General features: G+C 36.7%; 1 protein-coding gene across 1 annotated transcript in view; it reads right to left on the bottom strand.

Annotated features, from left to right (window-relative positions):
• Positions 1-586: 586 nt before the first annotated feature.
• LOC104623633 (arylsulfatase B-like) overlaps positions 587-14,370 on the bottom strand; it is a gene marked incomplete at its 5' end in the record, with an annotated part of 32,509 nt that continues 18,725 nt past the window's right edge. The window contains 2 exons of the mRNA XM_010290779.1: positions 587-852; positions 1,397-1,525. Of these exons, the coding sequence (XP_010289081.1) occupies positions 587-852; positions 1,397-1,525 (395 nt within the window). The remainder of the gene's footprint in view (positions 853-1,396; positions 1,526-14,370) is intronic.

Below are 14,370 nucleotides of genomic sequence, written 5' to 3'. Positions count from 1 at the left end.
TTCCAACCTAGTGATTCTGTGATTCTGTTTGGGGTTTTTTTACTCTGGGAGATTTCCATCTGTTCCCCTTTCTGGACAGAGGTGTATGTTAAACGCAAAAATTATGTCAACTGTTGTATTTTTTTTTACTATTCTTTACAGATATGTAACAGCTTCCAATAGAGTTTGTCCTCTGGATAAACATGAAATTAAAAATTTATTTATTCTACAAGGTGGATCCATTCTGGATGTCTGTGCTGCCATGATTCATTGCAGCTTTTTAAGAAAAGTAATCTCTTTCAAGGAGGGAGGCAACGTTTTACTTTCTGCATTAAAATTATATCCTGGATAAAGAACATTCAAACAACAGATTTGTAATTTTACAAACATTTCACATACAATTGTTGGTAAGGAGAGAGTGGAAAAAGATTGAAATAAGATCCCCAACATATTTTAAGAGTAAGAAATACTCTTAATGAATTACTCAAGGAATGAGCTCACAATTAGCAATAGTTTAATAAACAAGGTAAGAAATATGTGACTAGGACCCCGAGTCCATAAATTAGACTCTGCTACAGGGATGTTTTGCAGGATGCAGTGCTGTGCACTATGCCCAAGGACCCCAAGCCCCAGTTGCTGCTGGATCACAGTGGGGATCCTCATCAGGGTAGAACACAGGCACTGAACCTTTATAGTAATACTGAAGCCGTGAGAGCAGTTTTTTTACCACATGAGGATATTTTTCAGATAAATCATTTTTCTCTTCAGGATCATGAACAATATCAAACAGCCAAAGTCTCTTTGTTGGTGGATCAGACGATTGAATCATTGACTCATTGAACAAAGATGGTGGAGGGAACCAATGACTGCAGCCTACAGAAACAGAAACAGACCAAGGGTTAATTCTCAGATACGGTGCAGCAGCATGTAGATGTAGAGTTTTACTGTAATCGAGGAATCCACTAGGTCCCATGACAAGCCATTGGCCTGTGACTACTGCTGCATTCCTTAATGCTAGCCAAAGTCTCTCTAGTCCAGGGATACCTATACAAGAGTCCTATTTATACAAAAAAGCTGTACCATTGGAATTCAAACTTCCACATCACTTAATTTCATATCAAGTAATTTTATGGACCGTCTTCTTGGATTTGATGATCTTTATGGGTCCCTTCCATCTTGAGATATGCTATGATTCTGTGATAATTTTTCCACTACTGTGAAAGTAATTTGTATACAAAATCTTTGCAAAATGAAAGAATATGATGTTTGGATTTTAGAAGTGCCCCTTCTAGAGTTTGCATGTGATCAAAAACCTGAGAAGTTAGCAGAATAACTAAAATAAATGAACATACATTAAACCGTGTTTGGGGCAGGTGGGCAATATGATACACTGTACAAAAAGGGGTTACTTAATTACCTGGATATCCAGTTAGTAACTTCCATTTTCCACGTCGGATTGCTGCGTGCATAGATACATTGAAAAGTGTATCATCCCATGGAAAAGAATTGCTCTGTGGGAAAGACGTCCTGTTGTCAATACCAAGACCTTAATGAAATAGTAAACTAAGTTAGGTACATTGCGTATGCATGAAGTAATTTTTAGAATTCTGTTGGAAAACAAAGCAGTATCATCCATTTATTTTTATGTATTGGATAAAAAATTTTATGTATATAAGTGCAAAGATCTGTGCTATGATTCATGGATATATTTAACTCTTAGAATTTGAACTGCACCCCAAAAACTTACCAGTGGCAAATGTCACACCTGAGTGTGGATAACTGGACTAATTTTGTTTACAGATATCATATGTGTATCTCACATTCCTATATTAATAATGGTCATGATTGTAACTGTTAAATTTGCTCATACAAGTGCCTGTATCTTTTGCCAGTTAGGAATATAGGATTGAAAGATCTCCTGAATCAGTGCTACTACTGTTAATTCTCTCAGATCACTTCAGGGAGCAAGTCCAAGGTCTTAACTTGCACCCACACACAGAGACCTGACCCTCTGTGGACTGAGCTGATTACGTTCACACAGATCCACAGCTGGACAGCAAGGTGCTTCTGTGGCATGACACAGTGTGAAGCATGTCTTCATGCTATCTTTGGTAGAGAGAGTTGCGTATGACATGGCCCCATATCCAGATACCGCAGAAAACTCTCAAGTGTCAACTATGTGCAAATTCCCTCTCAAAAGGAAACATGAAGTTCCTTACAGGAGGGGACCTCAGAAAAAAATTAACGTGCACACAATACAGCAGGGATGATCGGGAGACCAGTTCTTTACCGAAACCAGGAGGCAGTCAGAGAGACACTCCAGGAGCATCCAAACTATCTTGCATATCAGCTTTCATAAACAAGTTAAGAGTTTAAGAAATAAAGTCTAAGAGGTTTATATTAACTGTATCGGCTGATCCCTGTTTACCAAAAGACTACCAGAAGGCAACTCTATAATCAGACTAGAAACAAGACATCAGGAGGTGGAGAGAAACCAATGTTGACTTTCCATCATCTTTCAAGAGGTGAATTTCGATCAGTTTAGGGAATCTGAAGGACTCAGCTGACAGATTTTTGCCATTGAAATGAAAAACAGAATTCATGAGATGTACAATGATCATGTGAGATCCAATACTAGAAGCAGTACTAGCAGTTTCTAAAAAGAGTAAATTCTGTATGTCACAGTGGAGCAAATATATATCTGATCAAAGAGAGCAACAGAAAGTTTGGAAAGGAAACACTGGGATGCTATTTCTTGTTTTTTTTGTGAAGGTCCTGCTAAGTTTCTATTTTATTACTGGGCTTCACATTTTGGATCAGTTTTTCTTTATTAAGCACTGTTTGGGCATGCCCAAGTTCCCTGTTTATATCAGACTTCTATAATGTTCCAAGCTAAATAAGGCTATAAAAGGGGACTACTTGTTTAGAATACACATACACAGATAGGGAAGACTCAGCTCGTCTTAGATCATGAAGCACTGAAGCTGATGGTAAAAAAACCCAAACCCCTATAAAAACAAGGAAAACTTCATAAATACCTCCAGAAGAATCTCTTCTGGAAGATAAATCCATACACAGCGATGTGAAGTCCGTAGCAGATATGGAACAGTTTAAAGATTAATATTGCTTACTTTCCAACATCATTATGTTATGTATTATTCTGCTATTCTGTTTGCTACTGGGAATACTCATCTTTGCCATTTACTTTCTTAAAGAGCATAATGAAAGACATTCAGCAGATCAAAAAACACAATCATGTTTTTTAAACATTACTTCTCAAAATTACAACAATAGGGCTTGGTCTAAAGGAAACATCATGAGAGTCTGCTTTTCTGATGTTAAGGTTTAGCATTGAGAATATGCTTCTGACTGCTGAGCTACAGTATATGAAGCCATAGTATTACACAAGATAAATTATTTAAAATACTTCAAATAAACAGTATGAAAGATTGTATTTTTAGATATACTTTGCAAAATACCCTTAAAATGCCATACATAAGACTTCAAAATAAGATTCCAGAACATAAAACAATTTTTAAAAAAGTTATTTGGTCTATTTAACAAAATCAAACTTGTAAATTAAGAAATGCTTTTTCCAGAGCTTGTAGTTGAAGTTGTTTGGTGGGATACTATGTTTCAGCAAAATCTGTTGAAGAGAAAAAGATAAATTCCCTCATGCTGAACTATTATAAACAGAGGCCTGTCAGCCGTGTTAACTGACCCATTGCAAGCACTTGTCTTGTGCCGAAGAAATGTACTGTCTACTATTCAGGCAAGTGCATGGCTTCCCAGGCAGTACAGGTCAACTTTTATCAGACATACCAGCCATGGAAAACAGACTGATGCTTGTTTGAATTCTGTCTACATAGGATATTTGCAGAGCTGTGAGTTCATTACATTATACAAGCACCAGATACAGAACTAAGATAAATAAAAATATCACTTGATATGAGTTCTCTTCTTCCCATCAGATGACTTTCACCTCAAGCTAGGATATTCCTCCCCCTGCATCTACCTGACTTTCTCCTCCTTTTCAGCCCAGCTGTTAAGTTTCTACCTCTGTGTTCATTTTTCAGCTTCTGCTAGTGCAAGTGAAATGAAAAATGCCTGGGCAGTCTTCTCCCCCACCATACGAATTTTACAGGGATCCCTTTTCCAGTTTGGCAGACTAAAGCATAGTCATATTATTTTTGTTTCCTTTGCAAGATAAAACGTTCATTCCCCATAGCATTTAAGCAGTTTTTCTCTGCATCTGTTCTAGATTGTTGGGGGTTTTTTTCTTCTTTTTTTCCAGTGTTGTTGACCAGGCGGTAGCAGTGGCTCCACAGACTAACTCAGCAGTCAGACACAGATGTCTTTCTCGATCTGTCTAATCAAGTCTGCCTTCACATGCCTGCATACTCTCCTTATAAATGTATATAATAAAAATGTGATGCTTCTGCTTGTGCAAAGGGGCTAGACATTTTATTTTTCTGCCATTTGATCACCAGCGTATCAGTGGCTAATGAAATAACGAAAGCTTTTGTTTCACCTTAAAAAAAAAAAAAAAAGAAACCCACAGCTTTTGCCACGAATTTTCTTATTCTCAAACAGAAGCCACTGTTTCCTGAAGCCCAACTTCAGAGCCTCACCAGCTGCTGTATTTCTTTTTAAGTACTCTCTTGGGAAATGATACAACTTTTATTACTTAAGAAAGCAGTGAAATTTCATTCCAATATTTATTTTTAAATATTTAATGCTATGACAAATTGAGGTAAATATTTTAGCGTTTTGTTTGAAGTTGTAGGTCACGAAAAAGTATTGAAATAGCTTTTATATCTCTATAGAAAAGACAGGTCCTTCAGAAAATGTTGCCTTTGTTAAGTGACTTTGGAGTATATATCATATTTCAAGACCATCCTTAGTCTTAAGAGTCTGGAAACCAGTTTCAGGATCAGATTTTAAAAGGAATTGAGGCGGCCAACTCCCACTACCCACAAAAGTAGTTTATGTTCTAAATACTTTAAAAGCCTGACCTTTTGCCCCTTATGAAGACTTCAGCTTAGTCCTTTTATTCCCATTATCATACATTGTCTTTATAAACAGATATATATTCCAAATTAGGATGTAAAGGCCTAAATAATTTTCAATAGCTAATTAGTATCTTCAAGAGACCTGATTTTTCAGACGGCAAATGTCATCAATTCTGAAAATCTATGCAAAATGCTCAGAAAGCATCAGACAGAAATGTTAGCTGCATTTGCAAAAATAATTGCCAAGTTGATAATTTCAATATCCCATAGCATCCTCTTCATGGAGGATATTGAAAAAATTACTGCTGGGTAAATATCTAAAATAACATTCTGAATGATGACCAGAGAATATGTGGGATTTGTCTAAAAATTGAAAAAATTTTCAATGCATTAAGCCTTGCTAATACACAAGCATAAGTGCAACAAAAGGGAAAGTAATGAATATGGGGGGAAAAAAGTCAACCCTAACTCTGCATACACAAATGAAAGTGCTCTGAACAAGCTATTGCTATTTAGGGAAGAGTTGGTGAACTTAGAACAACCAGATAATGTCCAGCGTCAGTCAAAAAAAAGGAAAAAACAGTATTAGAAATGGCAAAGAATGGGACACTATGCCACTGCTGTGCATAACACGGGATACTGTGCGGCTGTGGTCCCCACAGTAGAAATCAGATACAGAAAAACCAGAAGAGGTTCAAAGAGATGTGACAAGCAAGATTAAAGCTATGGAACAGCTTCTGTGTGAAGAATGACTAAACAAACAGGACTCTTCATCCTCAAAGATGAATAACTGATGAGCGACAGGACAGACATCTGTAAAATTGTGTGGCCATGCCAGGCTGAATAAGGAACAACTTTAACAAAGTTAAACAAAGTTAAACAACAAAGGTCTTTCCAAATAGGGGGTATCAAATAAATTATGAAGCAGCACATTCAAAATAGCCAATACGATACACTTCCTTACCACCAACCCAACTCAGGAGTGGAATTCCTTTCCACAGTATGTTGCAGATGCCAGAAAATTGCAAAGGTTGAGTGACAGAAAGGTTCACAAAGTGGAAGAAAAATCCGTCAAGGATTCTTAAATATAAAATCACAACCTAAATATCAGAAGCTCCATTAGCCACAGGTTGTGGGGCAGGGAGCATGCAAGAAAAGTATATTTACGTGCTTGCCCTCATGCATTCCTTCGTACACAACTGCTACTCTCGGAAACAGAATAATGAGCTAGACAGATTTTTGGCCTGATCATACACAAGACATGTTACCAAATTAATTTCAATTCAGGACAAGCCAAATATTTTGCTTACAAAAGAAAGCAATATGGCCAAGCAGATTTATGCAACCCCTTTTATTTTAGTAATTTCTGTATGGACTAAACTGAAAGGGTCGAAACTTTCACAAAAGGCAAGTGTATATGATTCAGACTCAGGTTTAACTGTAGTTTTAGAAATACATGAACACCATGAGTAATTTCTAGCATAGGCCTCCAGTTTACTTTCAGTGTTATTCTTAAAAGGGGAGATAGCATAAAGAAATCAGAATATTAATTTGTATTAGTAATGGCTTCCAATGCACTGATTTATCAGTGCACACAAGTCAGTTATTTGCTTAAGGCTTGTTTTTCGCTCATACCAGAATGTAAATCAAGTGTAAAGTAATTGAAATAATGGATTCACACCAGATTTATACTACTGCGATAGAGAACAGAATCTGATGCCTACACAATTTCCTGCTTCGCTCACACATTTTCAGATTTAAAAAACAGCCCCCACAATTTACAGAAATGTTGCAAGGTGACAGGTTTTGCCATACTGAAGAAGTTATTTGGTACGTTCAATCCAGCAGTGTGTCCCAAGAAGTAACTAATAACTGATGATTCAAAGTAAAACAGAAAAGATAACCCAAAACTCCTTACTTTGCCCAGCAATCTGTTCTTTCACTTCACTTTCTAAGCATAAGGAAGGTCATAAAAAGTGATGCAATGTGCTTAGCCCTGTTTTTCTCCTCCTAGCCTTTCAAAAAAAGCTCTTCTGACCTCATTAAGCATCCCATGTGTACTCCTGATTCAATACATCATTTAGGCTAGGTGGGTAGCTCTTTCAGAGGAAAAACTGTCTTCCTGTCTATTTTTGCACACACTTACAATAGCCTTCTGCTTAACTCATTAGTTCATCTATCGAACTGGGCAATGATTTCTGCGGGTGGAAAATAAGAAGAAACATTCCTTCACATTTCTTCCCTGGTGATCAATGTATGCTTGAGAATCAATCATCTATTCCTTAGCTCATACAATCCTAGTTACCTGTCAGAAACTTATCTAAAATAAAATACTAATTTATCTGACCACCATGAAAAAGACAGAAATGTCTGAAAATCCACTTAATTTCTGTGTAACTCAAAACCTTTTAAATTCTTTTATTACTGCTGTACACCAAAATAACTTTGTCACACTTTGATGCCTGCAATGTTACATGGCAATAAAAAAAAAAGAAGGATTGATCCAGTTTTACCACATTTTAGGGCTTTAGATCTCTTACCAGAAGCTTTCCACTCCTCCTCCTGTACATATAAATCCAACTTGTTTATTTTTCTAAGTCTTCTGATGTTCCTGACAGGTTTCACTGATATTCTCTGAAATATTTAATAGTCAATGAAAAGCAAATACTAAAAATAAAAAAAAAAGTTTTCCTAATGCAAGCAAAATCAAAAAGTAGCAAAGACAACAATAAAAAGCCACTGCAACACAGTACTTGGTAGGTACGCTGGAAAATTCAGATCTGCCAGTATCTTTGTAAATATTTCTTATGATTTGTTTCAATCTTTTGCTTTCTACTTTGCAAGGCAAATATTTCAAGTACCACGTAACTGTAATTTGTAAAAAAAAGATTTAAGGACAGTCAACACCTGTATTGTGTAAATTTGCAAGGTTAAACAAAAAAAAAGGTACAGTCTGAACTTTTTTTTTAAAGAAAGGCTTCACTTCTTTAGCTCAATCTGAAAGATAAATTTGTGGCAATATTTCATTAAATGTAATAAGTTTATTTAAGAGTATATTCATTTAGCCTTCACTATCTAATTTTTAATCATAGGAAGGAAGAAGATAAACTGCACGTTTTCAGCTGATATTTAAAAAAGGGAATATATAGGGAATATATATATGATATTTGCACAGATCTAATAACCATAGATGAATTATTGTTCTCATTCCTCTAGCTCTCCTTCTTTCTTTCAAGGAGACCAACACAAGCAATTGGTAGAAGCTTAGAATGTGGAGATATAAATAGACAGTACATCTAAAAATAAAATATTCTGCCTTCAGTCTATGATTAAAGATGATGAAAATGATCCATGTTGAGAAGAAGTTTTCTTGGTTGGTAAGAGATCAAAAAGCACACAGTTCTCTCTAACATGCCATTTAGCGAGGTCCCGACCACAAAATTTAAAGGGTCAAAACCAATATTGCTTGAAGCATGCTATATTTCTGTACACTGTGGTCTACAATACTAGTGTGCAGGGAGGCAATGTTGGGTCCTGGAGAGCGATGTTGGAGAAAGACAAAAGAATGTTAATTTATTTGGGAGACAGAGCCCTGCCCAGAAAGTTAGTCTAAACAGCCTAAGTGAGAGTCAGATTGACTATGCCTCTACAATTTTCCAATATCCTACACAGTAACAAAATTGTTCATTTATAAGCAGCTACGTATAATCAGTGCTCTTTATGGACAACAGAAGCAAATGAAGCTTCTACGTTTGCTTCTTCATCTGCAAAACAAGGGCGTTAAACTTCACCTACCTTTGGCAGTGTATTTCCCAAAGGAAAAAGTGAAAAACAACTGCATTGTCTATAAACAAACCTATGATAACATAATGTAATAGCAGATTCAGCCAAATGACAGGGAAATACAATAATAAAAAGCTCCAAGCTTAATTGCAACACGTTTCATGGAAAAGAGTGAAAAGCATGCATCAAGAGAAGCCAGAAAAACCAGGATGAATTAAGATTTTAGATAGCTCGCACTCTGTCCAGTGTAAATTAGCAACATATCTGAAAATAAATAATGAACAGGTGCCACTGCTTTGCAGGTGTAAAGTACCTTTAAGATATTTCAGACAAAGAAGGAATACCTCCAACATTTCCTGCACCACTTTGTGTGTACATATTACACTACCTGGATGTCTTTATATAGTATGATACCTTGCAGTTTACAACGTACACCACACAAAGGGATTCCCTAGGTATTCTCTTAGTAACTAAAAATTATGTCTCCAGTTATCAAGACTTCTATTTCAGTAGAAAGTTTGTCTGACCAAGCAACTTCCCCTATCATTTATTTGGTTACTCCACTCTATTATTTAAATAATAAATGACAGGATCTACACAGAATGAAAGTTTACTTATCGTACCGTATGGCCATCTACGCCAAGAAATGAAGCCACCATGGGACAATAGGAAAGATCTTCATGTGGGTAGAAAAGTGTCTAATAAAGTGGGAAACAAAAAAAGTTTTGATTTCACACTGGAAGGCCACCATTGGATTTCTAAAGGAATTTGTACTGGGACCCATATTGTTGAACATATTCCAAATGACCTGGAAAGGGGACTGAACAGTGAGATTACAAAGTCTGTTGAAGATGTTAAATTATTTAAAGCTGACTGTAAAGAATGACAGAAGGGCCTTATGAGACTCGGTGAGTGGGCATTAAAAAAGACTATGGTATTTAACATAGATAACATCACAGGTAAAGTGATGCATATGTGAAATAACAATCCTAAATTCACGTATAAAGTGATGGCCTGCGTGTCACCCATTGCTGTCCAAGAATGAAAGCTTGGGATCATGACAGACTGAGCTGACGCTTTTTCAGAATTATGTCAGCACTGGTCATAAAGAAAACTCAATGCAAGGAATTATTAGAAAAGGACTCGTGAACAAAGCAAAAAGCCCTATGCAACTAGAAAACTGTAATTCTGGTCTTCCCATCTCAGAAAGAATACAGTTCGACTGAAAAGGTTCAGAAACCAATTACAAAATTGGGTGACATCTGCAATCCCTCACAAATTAAAATCCTCTGCTAGGTGTACATTCTTCTTAATGAAACTCATATATTCTGGGAAAGTCCAGGGACCAGGCTGCTTCCATGCCCTGCGTGACCAAAGGAAGGTTCTTCCCATCTTGTGTGATGTTGAGCCAAATGCAATCAAATAAGCAAATCCTTATTGTTTTAACTGATGGGCAACATATCAATGTAACACACAGGCCAAATAGTTTGAGTGCTTACTAACTGAGACCTCATGAAGTATCTTGAGTGAAACCACATCATATTGGTAGTTGTTGGTGCACTCAGTGTGACTACAGTCTCTACCTGACCTGTCTAGACATCATCTACAATGCTGAAGGGCACTACTACACAGCACCTACCTACAGTGAGAAAAACTCTAACATGCTGAAACACTGGATGAGATATAAAATTATTTACCTAGGAAATTCATCATGTGCTTTTGCCAGTAATGGCCATGTTCCAACTGGACTAGACTACATTCTCTGAAAATATAATCCTGGCTACATCCTCAAACTCAATTACATGCCTTGTTTTTCAGTCACCAAAGATGTTTTGCGGAACACCTCCATGTTGTTATACCGTTTTGTAAAATCTTTTAGTAGCGTCTCAGCTCGTGGCTGTCAGAACAGCTAGAACCCCTCTCTGAGCTGCTGGTCCCCTGTTCTTACCCCTGTGTGATGAAACAGGTTTCATTTTGTCAGTAGGCACCGCATAAGCAACAATTGTCACTAGCACAGCATTGTAATAAAGTCCTGCTTGTTTGCAAAGACTCTCAGAAGAACCATTGTGAGCGCTCATGTTTTCAGACATACCTCTGCTAACAGAAGCTAGAGAAACACATAGAGAGCTAGAGGTGTGACAAGAGGTGTGATGTCACGGGATTTGGTCAGTTACGCACTCGGAGCAAGGAATGCAGCCACAACAAAGCTTCATCACATAGCCAGAAGACAAGACAACCAGTGCTTGCAGTAAGGTCCTTTCTCAGTTTTAGGGAATGGAGTGACACTTATGCGTATGTCCACAAAAACACACCGCATTTAACAGAATTCAATCTTGTGCATACAGACTGTCAACTCACTGAAGACTGTCGCTCCAGGAAGACGGGCTTGCAAAAGGTAGTGTCACCTGGCAATGACAAGTCTCAAGGGGATAAATTAGATGTTCGTTGGTTTTCTTTTTTAATATTTCACTGAGATTATATTCTAAAACATTATGAGTGATTCAAAAAAAGTTTCTTTACTTTGTAAAAACATTTTTACTAGAGAGGAGTGAACAACACTGTATGTCGTGGAGTAGAATTCTGCCTAATAGTTGAACCAAACACTGGGTAAAACCCACACAGGCTACTTCCAATAGATCTTAAAAGCAACAAATAATAACCAGCTTTATTTACATAGTAAGGTGATGCGTATGCCGCTCTGACTCTTGTGATCTGATTAGTAGTCTATAAAAACCACAGAGGAGATCCCCAGACAGAAGTCTGGGGCTGGCAAACCAAAACCCACTTATATATGAAACCCAAAGAGAGAGAGAGTATTTTCTAGTATGTTCATTACTGTCTTTAAAATCAGCATAAAATTTTAATCATTCAAGGGATCGCTATTATATTCACCAGCTTCTATATCATATCAGAAAAATGGTAATGGTATCATTCCCCTACTGCTTCCATTAAAATAAATCAAAGGTTTTGCATATCACAGCTTCTGTTCTAATATAAATCAGAGGAAAAAATCACAGACTTTCTTAAATATTATGGAGCTCCACATAAATATTACCCTCATGAAAGCAGTCTTCAGCCTCCTAGAAATCTCACCACATGCATACACACGAAACCTGCATGATTGGCAGGCTCACTGTCCCTCACTAATGCTTGACTCTGGAACAGTGGGAGGTCTGTTGGGACTTGAAAAAAAACCACATTGAAGCTAATGGGAAACTTTCCATTAATTCCAGTGGCCTATGATTCAGACTGGTTAAGCATCAGCAGCAACAAACAAGGAATTTACACCCTACCAAATTCTCTTAATGAGAAAAATTAAGTTAAATTCCCCTTTATCCACACAGTTCAGTAGACACAGTGTGTTTTCCACGACACCTTTATATGAAAGGCTTGCACATTTGTGTTCACAAAAGTTACTTCTGGCAACAACTCATACCTTTTAACCACCCCCCCAAATTATCCCCAAATTAAAGTGATTCTGAAATCAAAACAAAATACACATACAGCAATACACAATTTATCAATTCTCAGAAGAAAAATCTTACGAAAATAATAATTAAAAAATCAGTAGCAGCACACAATCCCATGAATGTTACCAAAAATTGAGGCTTATGGATGAGCAGAGAAATCCAAATTCCAGAGTAAATTTCCCTGCTGCAAAATCCATGTCACTAAGCTCAGAAGATCTAGAAACTGTTTACTTAAACCTATCATTTATCTTCCCTGAAACATCAGAAGGAAGGCAGAATTCAGGTAACAGGCACCCAAACACTTGATTCTTTATAGGAGCATGCAGCCAGAAAAAGAAACACAAAGTTGAGAAATGAACCATAACTTCACTGCCGTAAGACTCAGGAAGCCACCCTGTAACTTTGCTTAGTGGTCAGCGCTGCTTCCCACAACCACATCTTCTGAACTTTCCTCCAACAGCATTTTTTCCAACTGTCCAACAGTTTCCTCCTCAAAGGAGGAAATTCTCAGTTCACACCGAAAGCCACAGCCAACTGCATGCTATGTAAGTTATTGTTTGTCCACTAAAGTAATTAGAAACAGATGCCAATTTGATGATGAACTTAATTTTCCCTAAACAGGAAATAAAGAAAAGGCTCAGACTAATTAAATGTTTAACTTCCCTACATTTTTAATAAAAAGAAATTTAAACTGGAAACTAAGGGTTAAATTCACACCAAGATGTATCTGACAAAATGAGAGGTTTTCTCCCCCTTCCAAAAAATCTATCCAAACACTGGAGATATGTTTCTGAGCTTCAGAGACCCAAATTCATGGCCTGAGTTACCCTGATTGTTGCAAAGGGTTTTGAACTGTGATCTCCCGTCTTTCAGAAGAGAGTTCTCCCCAACAGACTGTATGTAACTCCAGGATGGAGGTTTTCTCCCTATTTTCCATTTCACATGATGTAATACATACAAATATTTTGAACGACAACAGAGAAAATAAGCCTTTAACTTGGTGATGGGATATCTGGATGGGTTTGGGTAATTTCAATTTCCACTCATATCAAAACTTTGCAGTAAAAAAAAAAAAACCTGTATGTAAAACTTTGAATTTCTATAAGAAAGCAAATTTAGTGGAACATTTGGAACAGATTCTTAACTTTTTACTATCTTCTAAACTTTAATTCAATGATGTATGTGTTTTTCTAGCATCCACAGATGCAAAATATTCTGTAGGCACAGGGTGGTTTTGATTTGCAGGCAGTCTGGTCTACAGTTTCATTTGCAGGCAGTCTACAAATACATCTAAATTAGGGACCCTATATTATACCATAAAGAACAGAATGGCACGTGAACAAAAATACCCAGATCTCCTTCGCTATCTTTCAATTTGGAAGTACCTGGATCTGGGGAGAACAGACAGAAGGTGGCAGGAAGGTTAATGTGGGAACATAAGAACATACAAATACCTTTCAGCATACACCATTTCTAGTGAAGACCATTTTAGCAGTTGGAAAGCTGTAGTCTTCTCGTTGTTCAGCTGTACATGTAATACAAGTAGTATGAATCTATGGACTGGGTCAGAAATTACACTAGATTTCCATTATATTTAATTTTTTTGCTTTATGTTTTTGGATTAAGCACCAGCATACTTTACTTTAACAGGAGATTAACATTCTCCTAAATAACAGGAAATAATATATTGAGCATGGCTCAAGTTTTTAATGTATACAATACACCACAGTGGTTATAGCACTGAGAGCAGCAGAAGTACTACATTTTTTATTTCTATTGTTGATTATTAAATCAAGTCTCTTTCAAACTCTGAAAATCATGACTGTCTCTAACATAGTAATACAACTTATACAGTTGTATTAAAACCTAAAAGCAGTCAGATTATTCAACTATTCACCTGCAAGATAAGAGCAAGACTAAAGTTTCAAAGAAAATTTTATTGAGAAATAAAATAGCAAAAGAAAAAAAGGCATAGTTAATATTTTTACAATTAGGAGACACACTTAGACCTTATATATCTTCAATTTATAAGCATAAAATCTTTTTAAATGCCTTATTTGTTTGGCAACAGTATGGAAACACATGGCTGTTCTCCATATATTTATAAAAGGGATCAGAGGGAAAGA

This window comes from Phaethon lepturus, unplaced genomic scaffold, assembly GCF_000687285.1.
Source record: "Phaethon lepturus isolate BGI_N335 unplaced genomic scaffold, ASM68728v1 scaffold10317, whole genome shotgun sequence".
Taxonomy (NCBI): Eukaryota; Metazoa; Chordata; class Aves; order Phaethontiformes; family Phaethontidae; genus Phaethon; species Phaethon lepturus.
Note: the sequence above shows the minus strand (reverse complement) of the source record. Positions and strands in the feature narration are given on the sequence as shown.